This window comes from Amphibalanus amphitrite, unplaced genomic scaffold (assembly GCF_019059575.1).
Source record: "Amphibalanus amphitrite isolate SeventyFive unplaced genomic scaffold, NRLGWU_Aamphi_draft 001597F_arrow, whole genome shotgun sequence".
Classification (NCBI taxonomy): Eukaryota; Metazoa; Arthropoda; class Thecostraca; order Balanomorpha; family Balanidae; genus Amphibalanus; species Amphibalanus amphitrite.
In genome coordinates, this window is record NW_024883090.1 from 12,454 (window position 1) to 31,272 (window position 18,819).

Sequence of the window (18,819 nt, forward strand, 5' to 3'; positions counted from 1 at the left end):
CAGTCGCACAAATGGTCTCATTCTGTTCAGCTCGCCAAGGCGCATCGAATGATATGCATGATGACCTTGAAATCACGTAACCTTGAGGTCAAGCGACCTGATGCAACGTGACCTGAGGTCACCCTTTGACCTTGACTTCTCAAGGTCAACACATATATCTTTAGATGCGGACTGACGAGAGAATTACGATGGTACTCGAAGTTTTGGCCTAGCTTGATTACTTCAAAAGTTATTCGTAAAAAACTGTGATCGCATCTAGAGCCGCTAATTTGGCTATTTTGACCCCTGTGACCCCTGAGTCAACCTCCAAAATGCGGCAAATGCGTCATAGGACACCGTCATTGCTGAATCTGAAGCTGACTCGCAATATAACAGAAAATCCCGACCGCAAACTAACACCGGCCAAATTACCCCACACCCCCGGCCAAATAACCCTGCTAGTGGGGCAATTTGGCCGCCTTGCAGACCTTTGTAATACGTCACAATTTCAATATAAGTAATTACTCTATCATTTCAAGTTCACTGTCCAGTAAAGTAAAATGAATGCGACACCTGCCAGTGTTGAGAAAATGCAGAAATATGTCGTCAATTTTAAGTTATATCGTTTTCTAAAAAAAACGGCCAAATTACCCCACTCTCCCCTACCAAATTTGAGCGCAATCGGCCCAGCCGTTCTCGAGATCTGGAAACGCCCCCTGCACGTGCGCACGTGCAGTAGCAACCTAACCGCAACACATGGGAATGCATTGCCTGGTGGGTGCCTACCTGTATGCCAAGTTTCAGCGAAATCGCCCCAGTAATTACCGAGTTACTGAAATAGGAACAAATTTGGCACCTCTTCTTTTTGTATTTTGCACGTGCAGTGGGGGTCACTCACATAGATCAAGAGTAACCGATCTTTGGTAGAAGGGATGCAGCTACCCAATAAAAATTATCGCAAGACAATCGCTCAAGCCGCTGCTGAGATATGGGCCTCTCAAAATCATTACTTTTGCAAAACTGCTTGAACACCCTTGGCTTTTCACGTGGCACGTGCCACGACGGTGACTGAGATGTATCAAAAGTAGTCAATTACGGGGTAGAAGGGATGGGGCTACCCAGCAAAAAAGACCGCAGGCCAATCGGTCCAGCGGTTGCTGAGATACAAGCCTCTCAAAAGCGTTACAGGCCGGGCCGGGCCGCTCATACTGAGATTTTTCCGTTATATTGAAAAGACTTCGCTTCGCTCGCTGCGCTCGCTCGCTCGTAATCATGACCCTTAAAACCGCGCTTTCTTTCAGCACAGATATTCAATAATTCATTTCTCGAATTATCATTTATCAGTCTTGTTACGCTTTAAATCATTTGTACGTTTTATATTTTACGCTTTATCAATGTTCTGCAAGTATCACTATTTTTACAAAAAGACTAGAGGGACAGCATTACGCGCAGCGTAAAGAGGGACAGCATTACACGCAGCGTAATCAATCAATTTTCATTAAAATCGACCCAGTAGCGGCCGAGTTATGGCCAGAATAAATTTGGCGTCTCCTCCTGGCCGGCGGTGCTCTGTTCCGGTATTCATTGCCAAAGGTCAGTGACCTGCCGGCTCTGATTTCCCTCAGTTTTGCAGCGAAGAAACTGAGCCTAAGGCGCGTGCTCTCTGCTCGGCGCCGGCCGCGGCCCAAAATCCCGCAAAGATGCGCCCGCCACGTGCAAACCACCGAACCCACCCCCACCAAAATTTAATACGACAAACAGATGCACGCGTTCGACTTGCGTCGAAAATTTCACCCCCGTAGCCCGCACCGTTCCGGAGCAATAGCCCGCCAAGCGTGACTGACGCGTTACATACATACATACATACATACATACATACATACATACATACATACGGACATTTTGATTTTTATATATGTAAGTGAATTTTCATTAAAATCGGCCCAGTAGCGGCCGAGTTATTGCCAGAATAAATGTTGCGTCTCCTCTTGGCCGGCGGTGCTCTGTTCCGGTATTCATTGCCAAAGGTCAGTGACCTTCCGGCTCTGATTTCGCCCAGTTTTGCAAGCGAAGAAACTGAGCCTAAGGCGCGTGCCGTCTGCTCGGCGCCGGCCGCGGCCCAAAATGCTGCAAAGATGCGCCCGCCACGTGCACACCGCTGCACGCACCCCCTCCAAAATTTAATACAACAAACAGATGCACGCGTCCGACGTACGCCGAAAATTTCACCCCCGTAGCCCGCACCGTTTCAGAGCAATAGCCCGCCAAGCGTGACTGACGCGTCACATACATACATACATACATACATACATACATACATACGGACGTTTTGATTTTTATATATGTGACTAGAGGGACAGCATTACGCGCAGCGTAAAGAGGGACAACATTACGTGCAGCGTAATAAATCAAGTTTCAATAAAATCGGCCCAGTAGCGGTCGAGTTATGGCTTGAATAAATTTGGCGACTGCTCCTGGCCGGCGGTGCTCTGTTCCGGTATTCATTGCCAAAGGTCAGTGACCTTCCGGCTCTGATTTCGCTCAGTTTTGCAAGCGAAGAAACTGAGCCTAAGGCGCGTGCTCTCAGATCAGCACCGGCCGCGGCCCAAAATGCTGCAAAGATGCTCCCGCCACGTGCACACTGCTGAACCCTCCCCCTCCAAAAGTTGATACGACAAACAGATGCACGCGTCCGACTTACGTCGAAAATTTCACCCCCGCAGCTCCCCCCGTTCCGGAGCAATAGCCCACCAAGCGTGACTGACGCGTCACATACATACATACATACATACATACATACATACGGACGTTTTGATTTTTATATATGTAAACTAGGTGTCCAGCATTACGCGCAGCGTAATAAATCAAGTTTCAATAAAATCGGCCCAGTAGCGGCCGAGTTATGGCCAGAATAAATTTGGTGTCTCCTCCTGGCCAGCGGTGCCCTGTTCCGGTATTCATTGCCAAAGGTCAGTGACCTGCCGGCTCTGATTTCGCTCAGTTTTGCAAGCGAAGAAACTGAGCCTAAGGCGCGTGTCGTCTGATCGGCGCCGGCCGCGGCCAAAATTCCGCAAAGATGCGCCCGCCACGTGCAAACCGGCGAGCGCACCCCGTCGAAAAGTTGATACGACAAACAGATGCACGCGTCCGACTTACGTTCAAAATTTCACCCCCGTAGCCCGCACCGTTCCGGAGCAATAGCCCGCCAAGCGTGACTGACGCGTTACATACATACATACATACATACATACATACGTACAGACGTTTTGATTTTTATATATGTAACTAGGTGTACAGCATTACGCGCAGCGTAAAAAATCGAGTTTCAATAAAATCGGCCCAGTAGCGGCCGAGTTATTGCCAGAATAAATTTGGCGTCTCCTCCTGGCCGGCGGTGCTCTGTTCCGGTATTCATTGCCAAAGGTCAGTGACCTGCCGGCTCTGATTTCCCTCAGTTTTGCAGCGAAGAAACTGAGCCTAAGGCGCGTGCTCTCTGCTCGGCGCCGGCCGCGGCCCAAAATCCCGCAAAGATGCGCCCGCCACGTGCAAACCACCGAACCCACCCCCACCAAAATTTAATACGACAAACAGATGCAAGCGTCCGACTTAAGTCCAAAATTTCACCCCCGTAGCCCGCACCGTTCCGGAGCAATAGCCCGCCAAGCGTGACTGACGCGTTACATACATACATACATACATACATACGTACAGACGTTTTGATTTTTATATATGTAAAACTAGAGGGACAGCATTACGCGCAGCGTAATAAATCAATTTTCATTAAAATCGGCCCAGTAACGGCCGAGTTATTGCCAGAATAAATTTGGCGTCTCCACTTGGCCGGTGGTGCTCTTTTCCGGTATTCATTGCCAAAGGTCAGTGACCTTCCGGCTCTGATTTCGCTCAGTTTGGCAAGCGAAGAAACTGAGCCTAAGGCGCGTGCTCTCTGCTCGAAGCCGGCCGCAGCCAAAATTCCGCAAAGATGCGCCCGCCACGTGCAAACCACCGAGCGCACCCCCACCAAAATTTAATGCGACAAATGGTTGCACGCGCCCGACTCGGCGCCAAAGTTTCAGCCCCGCAACACATAAAGTCGCCTCGCAACAGCCCGCCAAGCGTGACTGACGCGTTACGTACAGACATTTTGATTTTTATATAAGTTTTTAATTTTTATTAAAATCGGCCCAGTAACGGCCGAGTTATTGCCAGAATAAATTTGGCGTCTCCACTTGGCCGGTGGTGCTCTTTTCCGGTATTCATTGCCAAAGGTCAGTGACCTTCCGGCTCTGATTTCGCTCAGTTTGGCAAGCGAAGAAACTGAGCCTAAGGCGCATGCTCTCTGCTCGAAGCCGGCCGCAGCCAAAATTCCGCAAAGATGCGCCCGCCACGTGCAAACCACCGAGCGCACCCCCACCAAAATTTAATGCGACAAATGGTTGCACGCGCCCGACTCGGCGCCAAAGTTTCAGCCCCGCAACACATAAAGTCGCCTCGCAACAGCCCGCCAAGCGTGACTGACGCGTTACGTACAGACATTTTGATTTTTATATATGTAAACTAGGTGTCCAGCATTACGCGCAGCGTAATAAATCAATTTTCATTAAAATCGGCCCAGTATGTAGCGGCCGAGTTATTGCCAGAATAAATTTGGTGACTCCTCCTGGCCGGCGGTGCTCTGTTCCGGTATTCATTGCCAAAGGTCAGTGACCTGCCGGCTCTGATTTCCCTCAGTTTTGCAGCGAAGAAACTGAGCCTAAGGCGCGTGCTCTCTGATCGGCGCCGGCCGCGGCCCAAAATCCCGCAAAGATGCGCCCGCCACGTGCAAACCACCGAACCCACCCCCACCAAAATTTAATACGACAAACAGATGCACGCGTCCGACTTACGTCGAAAATTTCACCCCCGTAGCCCGCACCGTTCCGGAGCAATAGCCCGCCAAGCGTGACTGACGCGTCACATACATACATACATACATACATACATACATACATACATACGGACGTTTTGATTTTTATATATGTAACTAGAGGGACAGCATTACGCGCAGCGTAAAGAGGGACAGCATTACGCGCAGCGTAATAAATTGATTTTCATAAAAATCGGTCCAGTACCGGCTGAGTTATTGCCAGAATAAATTTGGCGTCTCCTCTTGGCCGGCGGTGCCCTGTTCCGGTATTCATTGCCAAAGGTCAGTGACCTTCCGGCTCTGATTTCGCTCAGTTTTGCAAGCGAAGAAACTGAGGATAATGCGCGTGCTCTCTGATCGGCGACGGCCGCGGCCCAAAATGTTGCAAAGATGCGCCCGCCACGTGCAGACCGCTGAACCCACCCCCTCCAAAATTTAATACGACAAACAGATGCACGCGTCCGACTTGCGCCCAAAATTTCACCCCCGTAGCCCGCACCGTTCCGGAGCAATAGCCCGCCAAGCGTGACTGACGCGTTACATACATACATACGTACAGACATTTTGATTTTTATATATGTAAACTAGAGGGACAGCATTACGCGCAGCGTAAAGAGGGACAGCATTACGCGCAGCGTAATAAATCTATTTTCATTAAAATCGGCCCAGTAGCTTCCGAGTTATTGCCAGAATAAATTTGGCGTCTCCTCCTGGCCGGCGGTGCTCTGTTCCGGTATTCATTGCCAAAGGTCAGTGACCTTCCGGCTCTGATTTGGCTCAGTTTTGGAAGCGAAGAAACTGAGCCTAAGGCGCGTGCTCTCCGCTCGGTGCCGGCCGCGGCCCAAAATCCCGCAAAGATGCGCCCGCCACGTGCAAACCGGCGAGCGCACCCCCACCAAAATATAATACGACAAACAGATGCACGCGTCTGACTTATGTCCAAAATTTCACCCCCGTAGCCCGCACCGTTCCGGAGCAATAGCCCTTAAAGCGTGACTGACGCGTTACATACATACATACATACGTACAGACATTTTGATTTTTATATATGTAAATAATTGAATGTATTAGAACTGAAGCCTGCTAGATACGCAAAACCGGACTCCGCACCAGAGAGCGATTCCATCTACTAGATATAAGCATGAATGTATCAGCCAAATATATATTCAGAATAGGGAAGGGAAAATGTGCATGTCTGTTTTATACGGAACATGTCGCGTTGTCATTACAATGACCCCAACACGAGCGTCCATCATCGAAAAAAACGACATCTCGGTCAATTAACCTTTCAGGAGAAACACTGCACACAAAGCTCGCTAAAAAGGACGTCATTTGCTAAGCGTATGTGCGCAGATCAATGCAAATAATCCAGAATCAATACAGATTATTTCCGCTGTTGACGTCTCCCGGATAACGGCAGAAGCACATTTACCACTGCACGCATCATGTGCTGAGCTGATGCGAAAGGGTAGTGTTATCTTTCGACGAATGTAAGCAGTGCTGATGTTTGATGTGCACCTTGAGATCAATGCAGCTTGTAACAAGCAACATGCTTCCTTCTCGAAAATCATTCCATGATACTGCTCTAATAAAAGCTCACATTGTTGTTGAATGAGGGCTCGTAAGAATTGACCTAATAACGGGACCTGTCCAATAATCACATGTGTATGTATAATTCTGAAAGAGTTCGGGGAAGTTTGAATAAAACATTTTCATTCTGTAATTATCTATCTGCACATCTCAACGGAAGAGGAAAAAAACTTTAAGTGCGTTTGGTGAATTGAATCAGCCGAATAGCACATCTATACATGGTGGTTGTAGCCATTCTTCAAATTAATCAATTACACACCAAATCAACCCATTCGCATTGCAGATTGCCAGCGACGCCCACAGTACCAAACAGCGGCATTCTCTGCGGAGGAGTCCACTGCCGGTACCGAAATCAGCCGCACTACCTAGACGACCGCCGTTCCTAATTACAATCACCGGCTTCTAATCCCGGTCCATCCGGCAGACTACACCACCGGCTGGGTAGGGATTGGAGCGTCGCCATAGAGACGACCTTCGGACCTCCAGTCCCTCTCTGGGAGCCAGTGCGAACATACGCTCAGACATGTGCCGAGATACAATTATAACCGGCGTCGACAGAGCCAAGTCGCCCGGCCGAGCGGACGGGTGGCGGGATACCGGTCCAGGCGCCGCGCCCAACGCCAGAGCGGCGAGTGCGGCAGACACGGGGGATGCCTGGCCAACCACCTGAGCATGTTTCTTTAAATATAGGTGACTAGAGGATGTCGCTGTCTCGGCAAGCTCGTAGTTCGTGGCAAGATGACGTCGCCAGTGACCGTTATAGCCAGAATCGACCTAACAACAGTCGTAGTTAGGTAAAGAGATTGTGTGCATCGCCTTCAATGACTGTCTGTAACGCTTTCAAGACACCCGCTGTATGAGAAAAAGGCAATGACTGTGTGAAGCACCAGCCTCAACACCAAGTCTTCCTAAAGATATCGTTTGATTAAAGAATACAACCATCAATACAAAAAAAACATCAACGTTGCTGCAATGCCATGGTACCAATATTAATAGTTTGATACCTAGCGAGCAGCGCAAAACACACTTGCTCGCAAGCTGTCAATGCCACGAATACAAATTGCTCGTACACGAGCCCTTTCGAAAAAAGCTTAGTTGAAATGCTGCATTGCGTCGATACCTGTCATCGCACATTCTGCTCTCACCTCAGTTATGAACTAACTATCTCAAAATCATTTCTAGAGGGATAAGGAGGCAGGATAATTATTTATGCTACACTATCTTCGAATGTGTGTCACTCACAGCCCACCCCATCAGCGACACCAATCGACCCAGTAAAGTGACTGCCAGTGCCGGCCCCCTCTCCGCCCCCTGGGTCAATCCAGTCGCACCGATCAGCCTACTAAGGTGACTGCCGGTCCACCCATGTGCCCCTTGGGTCAATCAGTGGCCAGTGGCCATCCACGCTATCGCCGTTCGGTCTCCGATCAATAGCCGTTACCGACAAAACCTGGCCCTAATAGCACAACGGCCACCGCGTGTCGCCCGTGAACGGTCTATTGTGAGGGTAAGTCGTAACAGGGACCAAAAGCGTGTAAGTAATTTGTTAGCTATTATAGCGCAATCTTATATTGGATAGGTATGGAAACCGCTCCCCTAAAATAAGTCAATCAGATGTCAAAAGTTGGCATGATAGAAGTGGGCATTGAGAGCCATTGAAAAAAGCGCTTCTTATGGTTATATTGCACGAGCCATTAATGCATTATTCGTTTCACAACTTTGGTGTCAGACTATGCAGCACCCAAGCGTCAATGAGGTAGGAAGGTGTAGTGTGCACCACGTAGGCAAAGGCATGGCATCAGGGCATATTTAAAGGCACTTACTGCGTCCCATTCTGGGACGCAGCCCCCTCGCCTTGGGACGTAGCCCCTGCTGATTTGACCCACTGCGTCCCTGCCCTGTGCCCTGTCCGGTTCCCTGACCTGTGCCCTGCTGTGTGCCCTGACCTGTACCCTTCCCTCTAAAATGTCCTGTGCCATGCCCTGTAACCTGCCGTGCCCTTCTTTCTGCCCTCCTCAGTGCCCTACTCTGTTCCTTGCCCTGTGCCCTTAGTCGTAGCACGTGCCCCAGTAGCGGCGGAACACCCTCAATTAAGGGGGGGGGGGGGGGCACTGCCGACTTTTGGTCCCATTCTTTCCATGCAACACCCATAGGGCAAATGTTAAAATGCAAAAATCAAAGGGGGCACGGTGCCCCGGTGCCCTCCCCGCTCCGCCGCCTATGACGTGCCCTCTGCTCAACTTTGGGACGCAGTAAAAATTTGTTAAAATATGCCATGATGGCATGGCGTACCTACCTGAACAATGAACATGACCGGGTATACGATGGTATCTGATAAGGCGTCTACTCGAGTATGCGGTGTTAAAACGATACATAAGCCTCATGGACGACAGTTCCCAGTTCCCACTACACAAACTTGTAGCAATGTTGATTGTTGAAGCCATTACTTTTCAATTTCTAGTCTGGAAGAAGCTCGCAGCCACATGACTGCCGACTATGCGCCACCTATGGGGTGTTGGGCGAACTATTACTTCTCTTAGACGGCCAGAGGTCTCTGCGCCCGAGGCACAGAACAAATCAGCCTTCGATGGAATGCAATGATATGAATTATCCTAGATGTGTCATCTATCTGAAACATAAGCTCTGCCAATAAACTCGACTTTCTGTATTAACACTTCCATAATCATAATGAAGCCTTTGCCAGCTGGGAACCACCGCCCGAGCCAAGATACATGAAGCCGCAGCCCGCACCATCGCATCCACTATAGTATAGTCGCCACTTTCTTGCCGTACGTCGTCGCTTGATTGAAACTCAGATTTCTTGAATGACGCATTCAATCAATAAATGATGAGCCGTTCAAAAAGAGACGATAAATATGCTTCACTCATAATCTTATTCAAAAGTGATGCCTCACGACCCATAGTCGACCATGCCCTGCGGTCGTGACCTACGGCCAGTGCGCTATGACTCGTACTTCGTATTATCTCACAAAATACTCATGACATTTGGCCCGGCACCTGCGCCCTGTGACCCGCGACCAGCGACATACGATCTGGTGCCCCCGTGACCCCGACTGACCTTTTCGATGATGAGGCTGCCCGGGGAGATGGGCGCTGCGGCCGAGTCCCATTTGTTGGCCACCTGAATCGTCTCAGTCGTTTTCTGAGACACCGTCTTACTCTCATCGAGCAGCGTCAGCTCGTAAAACTCCTGAATGTCTGCGGACAGAAGAGAGAAGACATAATTAGAAAGAGGCACCATGCAGAACAGTTGTGGCTATGAGCCTAATTACTCACAATGCATATGTTTACTTATTTGGTTGTGTTTGGTTTCCTTGCCATACGAGAGCGCTAATTCAGGGTCATGCTATGGTAGGCAAGGGGAATGTATTGGGATAATGCGACTACCAACTACCACAGCCGCGGCTGTGGCCGTCACTTGAGAAAGACCACCCTTGAAAAAGGCACAAAATACCACCTCAAATGTGTCACCTGCCCTGCCTTCACTGTTTGCCTGGTAGCTTGTTGACCAACAGCCCCGGGCAGGGGAGAGTGATCAATGATGGATACGGATATTGGGAAAAGTCCTAAGGAGGAATACGAAGATGTCGAAACTTCTCATGTTTCGACATCAACAAGGACAGCGACGCATACCAATGTTACATGCATGCTCTCAACTTCGTTCCGTGATATGACATTGGAAGCCGCCAAAACAAGGTCACTTAGCATTGCAGCAGTTGCCAGATTCAAATTACATAGAAAGCTTAGGTACTCTGCCCGTTTAAAAATAATATTTCAGTTGCTATATCTGCCCTTGCCTACGTAATAATGCTTTGAAATAATTCGAATCGATTTGAGGCGTAGAGATGCATTGATTTCATGCTATACTGCTACAATGTTTTCTACACAGACCCATCCCAGGATAGCCAATGAACAGGAAACAAATAATTCGTAACGCTAGGGTAATTATTAAGAAACAAACCACCGCAAGTTGGGCAATTTATAGTTCCAACGGTCATAATCGAGCGTCATTAATCAAGCACACTTCGAAAGGGAAATATAGCACACTTATTAATCGGCCCTTCGCTCGCTCACTGACCTGACACCAAAGTTCGGGAGGTGCTAATACAGACAGCTCGTTTGACGGCGCCACAATGCCACTACACATCAACTCTGCAGTTACCTGCCACTCAACACGTAGCCATAAACACAACACTGGCAATTCCAACTCGACGTCTTATGGCAGCCGGAAATTTATTGGACGGCGGAACTGTCGAAATGAAGTCATTGGTCGGCCAAGTTCCGCTTCATCGAAATGCATTGCGAATGAATTGAGACCTTTTATGTAACAGCGACGTAGCTGGCATTTTAGACATGGCCCAAAGCAGCTCACCAAGCAGCCCCAAAGCGACCTGCCAATCCCGATAAGAGATCGACCCAACTATGCACATGGCACGTTCGGCAATTTTAGCCTTCCAGCGCACATCGTTAGTTTATAGAATAAGTCATTTCGGATCCAACTGGCCTGAGCAATAGAGCCGTTCACCGTCACACAACACCATCACCACCCGACATATAAATGTCGCTTCTCCAGGCTGTACCTTTGATCTCTTTCCCACACCCCAGACTTCCCAACTCGACCGGACAGTTGAACTATATTTCCGTTTCCCGATTCCGTCTCTCCGTGCTATGAACCCCGGAGCTCAGCTAGAACTGGCGGCTCTCTATACAGAATTGCTGGCAAACTTTGACCTGTAGAACTCCGACATCCGGCAGCGATTCACGGCACCGGAAGAGGTGTGTCGCACACCGTCTCTGGGGAGTGAGATGAGTACCACTGCGGACTGTTACGTGCCTCAGCGGGCAGGGGGAGGATGCAACAAGCGTCCGAGCAATGCTCGTGAAGGCGTGGGGGGCGGAGGCAAGTGTAATCCACTGAGCCGCTCGTAGTGTTTGTAGAGACGAATAAATGCTGCATTATAGGAAATTATTGACTATAACTACCAGGAGCCAATGTCATTTATTTGTGAATTTAGTTTTCACAACCGAAAGGCGGCGGCTACATAAAGTATAAACTAGAATGCAGAGTTACCACTCGCACCATTATAAGGGAGCCCTTAGGAAACAGATGATGTCGATAATGAAGTACGCAATAACCATGTTGTATTTCGTCACAACAAATCTTTTCAGCCACGACAACGGTGAAAAGCCGCGCTTCGCACGGAAAACGGCAAAACACAAACTCACCATACACATTACCTATGCCTCCACTTTTTACCTCGTAGCGCCGTTCCCGCGAGCACACTGGTGAAGGTAAACATCATAAACGATTTACCACCTGCATATTGGATCCGGACTTCCTCCTCATTCATTCACAGCATAGTTAACAGCTACATACAACAGTTGCTAGCGTGGGTCATTAGCTGCATTCAGCACTGATGACGGCAGCTTCAGTAGCTGCCGGCGGGGTCAGCTGCAGCTGCTACCCGAGAAAGTCTCTCGCTCGCTAGGGACCAGCCGATGATGGATCGCACACCGCTGCTCCGACCGGCAGATCGGTCAAGGCCGATCTGCCAGCCAGTCGATAAGTGCGGTCCAGACCACCGCCGCGCCGCGACCATATGACCAGCCGGCGTCGGTCATCCGTCATAGGTTACGATAAGTGGGGCCAGTTGCCGGGCAACGCGTGGGCCTTATCCGCTTGGTAGTGTCGACTTTGTCACATACTATGACACCCAGTTGTGATGGTGATTGCAAGTCTCATTTTTATTGAGAGCTAGACAGTCGGTAGAAAACAAAATGGTCTCAACAGAAACAAGTCGGTCTAAAAAAACGTATCAAAGTCTCAGTCAGGTCACATCGACTGGCGAACGAATCGGGATGTTTTCGAACCACTACAGCGCTTTCATCGATCTCGGCAGCTCTGAAGTAGAGCGAGAGACCGATAAGTGAGGCCGCGGCGGTGGCGACGATAGCGGTGGCGTGAACGAAGCAATGATGGTCGTCGAAGCTACGGAGGTGAAGCAAGCGAGCCAACAGAGTTCTAAAGACCCCCGTTCGGTCCATGTCCCGTGACAGTGGGTCTTAACCCGCGCCCTGCTGGGGGGGGGGTGTTTGAACACCCCCCTTGTGGTTTTTCGCGAATATCTCAAAAACGGCGGCGCTCCGCGCCGCCGTTTTTGGTACACCTTATCATACATCAACTCTATACATGTTGTGAAAATTTCAGACCAAGGTCATTCAAGGTCAGGTCACCAGGTCACTTGAAGTGACCTCACCTCATAAAAACTTTCAATATCTGTCATAGCTACACCGAGTGACCGATCGCTTTGAAACTTTCAGCGATTGCTAAGGGCAATAGCATGTACAAAATGTATATCTCAGAATTTTGATATCGATGACCTAAGGTCAGGTCAATTTTGCGACCTCCCCATTATAAGTCAATGGGAGAAAATTGAAATGCGCCTCTTTTGGACGAGACATTATAAACACTCCCAAACACCGAATTACAAGTGGTTTAGACACACTGAACATGAAAATGGTGTCCGTGACCCTTGTTCATGGATTATGCCCTGAGGTCATCTTAGGTCATGAATGGTATCTAACAGTTTTTCGCAAATAACTTTTGATAGAGGCATGCTAGAGCGATGAAAACGCCTTAGATGTGTTCAGCTCGACGATACGGATCGACTGATATGCAACATGACCCTTTCCGGTCAGGTCATGACCTTGACCTGAGGTCAAATTTTCAAGTTGACCTTTCAAGGTCAAGTTATAATTCATTCGATGCGTCTTGACGAGAGGAACACGATGCCGGTAAAAGTAAGCTCGTACAAGGCTTGGGTCAAAAGTTATTGCAGAAAAACTGTTCTCGAAAAAATCGGTTATTTTTGCAGTTTTTTCCCCCTGCAGGCAAAACCGTTGACGTTAGGTCAAATCTGAGAGAATTACTCAGAAGGGGCGTTAATAGGGCTATCGAATGCGCTTTTCCGCGGCGCTGTAGCTCTATTGGTTCCCGAGTTATGCGTTGGCTTCTTGGAAATTCTCGACATTCGACCTGGAAATCGGCGAAATTTTGCCTTCAATGACCTCTGGTGACCTGACCTTTGACCTGACCAAAAAATTGACTGAAGTGATTTCGTCATTATTTTTGACGCTCTTTCGAACGCCGCCTTCCGCGTATCGCTACGTGGCCCAGGAGCCGAGTTACAAGGGGGGGGTGTTCAAACACCCCCCCCCCCCCCAGCAGGGCGTGGAAATTCAGGACCCCCAGCCGGGCGCGGGTTAACTGCACACGAGCTGAGGCGATGGCGGCTTCTTTAGTTACCGCTGGTGGCGACTTTACAATCTCTTCGGAAGATCCTGGCGCTGTGTTCGTGTCGTGGGCCACGCCGAAGCACTACAGCAGCCTCCGATGGCGTCTGATGAACCGTGTAGGTCATCAGCCATTGAGCCGAGCACAAAACACGACGATGAGCGGTGGTGCGAGGTCCACCGTGTCGTGGATGTGTAAAACTCTTGCAGACAGGGATCGGGTTCTTTTCTCACTGGTTGAGCCACCATTAAAGCACTCTCAGAAAGCTTCACCTGCGCTCGACGCGAGGTCTCCACAAGTCTGGGAGGTTGGAGTTCCAGTGGCTGTATAGGGGAAGGTCCACGCTGCACTGCTCCAAATGACACTCCGAATACCCGGTCGTACTCATCGGCGATATCTTGGTTTAGTCGTCTCATGGCGCGCTCGGCAGAGGCGACAATTCTCCGAGGCTGGGGCGGTGACAGAGACGGTGATGGCGATGGGGACCGAGCCAGGCACCTGTCCCCCGCTACCACATGCGATCTTCCCGCAAAATGAGATCGTCCTCTCGGCGAAGATGGCAGCGTCACACAGCTGCAACCGTCCTGTTTCTGACGCTGTTCTTCACTTCTCTCCCGGAGCCAGGCGAGTACGGCAAACAGCGCCATCGGGCGGGCACCAGGGGGCACTCGGAGGTCCGTCGCAGGCACGACGGCGGCTCGTCACAGAATGGTGGCAGTCGCAGCCCGCGGCCGCTTCTTATACGGTGGGCGCAGATACTCCTGTGCTGTCACAGCTACCGTGAGCAGTAAGCCGTGCCGGATCGGGCAGACGGACCTGCAGATAAACACGCCCCCTCAGCTGACAAGAGAGACACGCCCCTGATGAGAGACAAACACGCCCCGGGCGAATAGACTTTCTTTTATTTCTGGCGGAGATACAGGGACACCCCAGGCAGAGCGACAGACAGGGTCAAGGAGGAAAGACGCACCCCGCCCCGGACAGAGACACACCCCGCCCCGGACAGAGACACATCCTACCACCAGCACAAACGAGCCTCCGGTAGGTATCGAAAGAGAGCACGGCAGAGGCAGGATGACCACCTAAGGACGGAATTGCCCCGATCGGGAGAGACCATCTCTGATCTCTCCCACTATGGAGACTATGCTCTTCGATCAAGAGCCACCAGGCCTTCACTATCTCCTGGCTACGGGTCTGTTCCAGTCGCACTTTCTAACGCCTCTAAACTCCTCCAAGAGCAAGATAGAGGAGGTTGGAGCAGGGCCCTCCTTGGCTTTGTAGGGGCTAGAGCTGCCACTGGAACAGGGAAGCAATCTTGGAGGAGTTTAGAGGTGTTAGGAAAAGCGACTGGAACAGACCCTACGCCTCTGATACGAAGCTCAAGGGTCTTAGCACTCCCCTCTCTGATATGCTGCTAAAAATAGGCACTGCGCGGAGCGGCGGATAAACACTACGCAGCGTGGAGAGGAAATAGACAAGGGGAGATGATGGGAGAGGAGGAAAGAGGAGGGAGCAGAATGGAGAAAGACGATGAAAGTGGAGGAGAGAGGGGGAACGGGACGGAGGGAGACGTCACGACCCATGCCGGCAGTGACTGAGCAGACGGCATAATGGATGAGGGGCTGTCGGAGCGGTTAGACCCATCATGTAGCCACTGCCGTTTCCAGCCAATTGACTGCGGCCAGTACATTAGTGGCCAGGAACCGTCAGCGATACACATTACGTAGGTACGCTGACATTGACGGAAATCTGAAATGAATATGTGCACCGTAAAAAGGAGCATTCAAGCATATACAATTACGGAATTCATTCACGTGAAGTAAATAAGGTTCTGGTTACCTCACTGGTTTTAGTGGTTCTGTGGTGCCGTGGGGCAGTTCACCACATATCAGTGAATGGATTTTACGTTATTCAGAAATGGAGAATATCAACCTGGTGCGTGTTCCAAAAATTCAATCAGTTCGATCCAAACGGCCCCAAGTAAAAGAATTAATTTAAGAGCGGGTTGTTATATTTAAATTACCAAAACGAAGTCAAAAACCAAAACAGCGAATCAGACAATGGAGCGACGAAGAGACGAGAATGAAATCCAAGTTTGCCAAATATGCCCTGCCTAATCTAAGTTATAAATCCCGGACAGAACGGGCCAAATCGCGGAGCCAGACGTGACGCGTCTGCTCGGGTCAAGAGCTCGGCCTAGAATGTCGGGGGAGCGGAGCGCGCGGCCCGACGCAGCGGGCTGGGCCCCAGACATGCGCAGAAACACTCGGAGACCACGCGGCGACGGATCGAGCGCGGATTGGTCAGCAGACTGCTGCAATGCAGGCTGCAGACACGCGGTCGCCTCGTGAAAGGGTACAATGTTCACTGGCGCGCCCTGGGCCGCCCCCAGCACCGGGGGGGGGGGGGGGTAGCAACGTCACAACTCACAACACGTCGGCGCGCGAATCGGCAGCGCCGGCCCGGGGACTCCCGTACCGGCCGGCGACACACGTGGTTATTGCATCATCGAGACGAGGCAACGAATAACGCAGGTGCACCACAGTACTCACCGCCTCAGCGCGGAGCGCATACACGATAACCCAAAACAATCACTTTTCACATCACTCGGTGCGCGACGCGATCGACACTTCACTGCGCGACGGAATAATCACTACACGGTACGGCGCAACGCAATTGTCACTGCACGGTCCTGCGCGACGCACGAATCACTACACCATGCGACGCAGTTATCACTTCACTGTCGGCGCCACGCGATCAGGATCGTCCTCGAACGCACGTACGCGGGCGCACTTAAAAGTATCGGAAGTCCGGCTGCGGCCGGAACTGCACGCGGCGGCCGCTGCGGGTGTGCACCGGCGCAGCCGCGGACGGCTGGTCGTCCTTGGCCGGCGATGCGGAAGACGTCACTCCAGGTTTTGAAGTCCTCTTGCTGGACGGTCTTGTAGTCGTCGGCGTCTGTGTCGGCTCGTCGGGCGCCCCAGTGGCGAGGGGCCCGAGCGAGGTCGACGGTGACGGCTGCTGCGCCGTAGCCGTAGGCTCGGTACTGCTCGGACCAAGCGTGTCCTCAGGTGGCGGCATGTGTGCCGGTTTGAGTCTGTCGACGCTTACAGTGTCGTGGGCGCCAGTCGGCAGCTCCAACGTGAACACTTTAGGGCTGCGTCTGATGACTCGCATGGGGCCGCGGTACGGGGACTCCAGAGAGTGCCGCACGCGGTCAACGCGTACCCACACGTGTGTGCATGTCATGAGATCGGGTGGCACGTGCGTCGGTGGTGTGCGGGCGTGGTTCGAGCCCTGTGAGAGTGTGACGAAATCGATTTCTGACATACGCTTTGCCAGTTCTTGGACGTACTTTGTCCCGACGGGGACCTTCTCGACGGCGCAGCGGGGAAACAGCACCTGCGCGCCTGTGACGGCAGTGAATGCCGAAAAACCCGACTCTGCTGGCATGGCTCTCAAACCTAGCAAAACGACGGGTAGCGCGCGCAGCCACTCTTGCTTGCGCGCCCGGATGGCAGCTTTGAGCGTTCGGTGGACTCTTTCCACCATCCCATTACATGTCGGATGATAAGCAGTGGTTCGGAGGCGATGGAAACCTATCATTGAAGACAAGTGTGAAAACAGTTCTGATTCGAATTGGGAACCGCGGTCCGTGACAACATGCAGTGGCACTCCGAACCGGGACACCCAAGTGTCGAGGAAAGCGGAGGCTACACTTTCCGCGGTGATCGAGACCAACGGCACGGCCTCGACCCAACGCGTGGCGCGATCGATGCATGTCAACAAATAACGAAATGGCGCGGTGAAGGGGTGCCCGTGGGGTACTGACGGGGGCAGCGGCCCGACTATGTCTATATGTACAGTTTCGAACCGCTGCGAGGGCACGTCAAACCGACCAGGCGGAGAACGAGTGTGCCTGTGCACCTTGGCTTCCTGGCATGCTCCACACTCCTTCACCCATCGCGCAATGTCACGGCGCATATCATGCCAGAAATAGCGAGAGCTGATGAGACGGGTGGTGCCTTTCCTACCCGGGTGTGACAGGCCGTGGAAACGATCAAACACGGCGCGCCTGCATGCCTCTGGTACGTACGGGCGTGGATGTAGTCCAGTGTTTTCACACAGGACTGTGATGTCGCCAGACAGTGTTACTGGCTCCAATCGGGAGGTGTCCTGCGGGTTTGAGCGCGATCCTGGACCTGACTCGGAATCCTGGTGCTCTGAATCGGCACTGCCGGCGTCTCTCTCCTTTTCCTGCTTCTGAGCCGCCGCGATAAAATGGAGGTCACATGCATCGAGGGACACTGCATTTACCGGGCGACTGAGGCAGTCCGCCACCACGTTGTCACTGCCACGAATGTACGAGACCTCCGTGATGTATTCCGTGATGACACACCAGTGGCGCTGTTGGCGGTCAGACTTAGCCGTGTGTGGGCTGTGAAAAGCGCGCACGAGTGGCTTGTGATCTGTTCGCAGGATAACGTGGCGGCCTTCGATCATGTCACGAAAATGGAGTGTTGCCAGATAAGCCGCGAGTAGCTCTCTGTCATACGCGGCGTACTTCTGTTGGGCCTGACTGAGCTTCCGTGAGAAGAAGCCAATGGGAACGGGTACTCCGTCCACAATCTGATGGAGCGCGGCACCCACCGCGACTTGTGATGCGTCAGTAACGAGCTCGTACTGCTCGCAGTGTGGCACTGGGTGTGGAAGAGTGCAGGCGCCGGCCAGCGCCGCTTTACTGTCACTGAACGCCTGAGTCTGTTCCTCTGTCCACGCCAGTTCTTTGCTTTTTGGGTTGAGTCGAATCAGTTCGGTCAGGTGGAACGTGACATCGGCGAATCGCGGAATCATACGCCGGTAGAAGCCGATGAGTCCCAGATAGCGACGCAGTGACTCTGAGTCATGCGGTAGAGGGAGGTCCAGAATCTCCTTCACTCTGGCCTTGGGAGGTGTGACACCTGTGCTGGTGACGTCATGACCGAGGAAAATGAGTGACTTCTTCATGAACTCGCATTTCTCCAGTGAG

At 51.5% G+C, this 18,819-nt stretch overlaps 1 protein-coding gene across 1 annotated transcript in view; it reads right to left on the reverse strand.

Moving 5' to 3' along the window:
• Positions 1 to 9,465: 9,465 nt before the first annotated feature.
• Positions 9,466 to 18,819, reverse strand: part of LOC122374068 (disks large 1 tumor suppressor protein-like) — a gene marked incomplete at its 3' end in the record, with an annotated part of 35,422 nt that continues 26,068 nt past the window's right edge. Inside the window, exon 4 of the mRNA XM_043352584.1 lies at positions 9,466 to 9,694. Within this exon, the coding sequence (XP_043208519.1) occupies positions 9,466 to 9,694 (229 nt within the window). The remainder of the gene's footprint in view (positions 9,695 to 18,819) is intronic.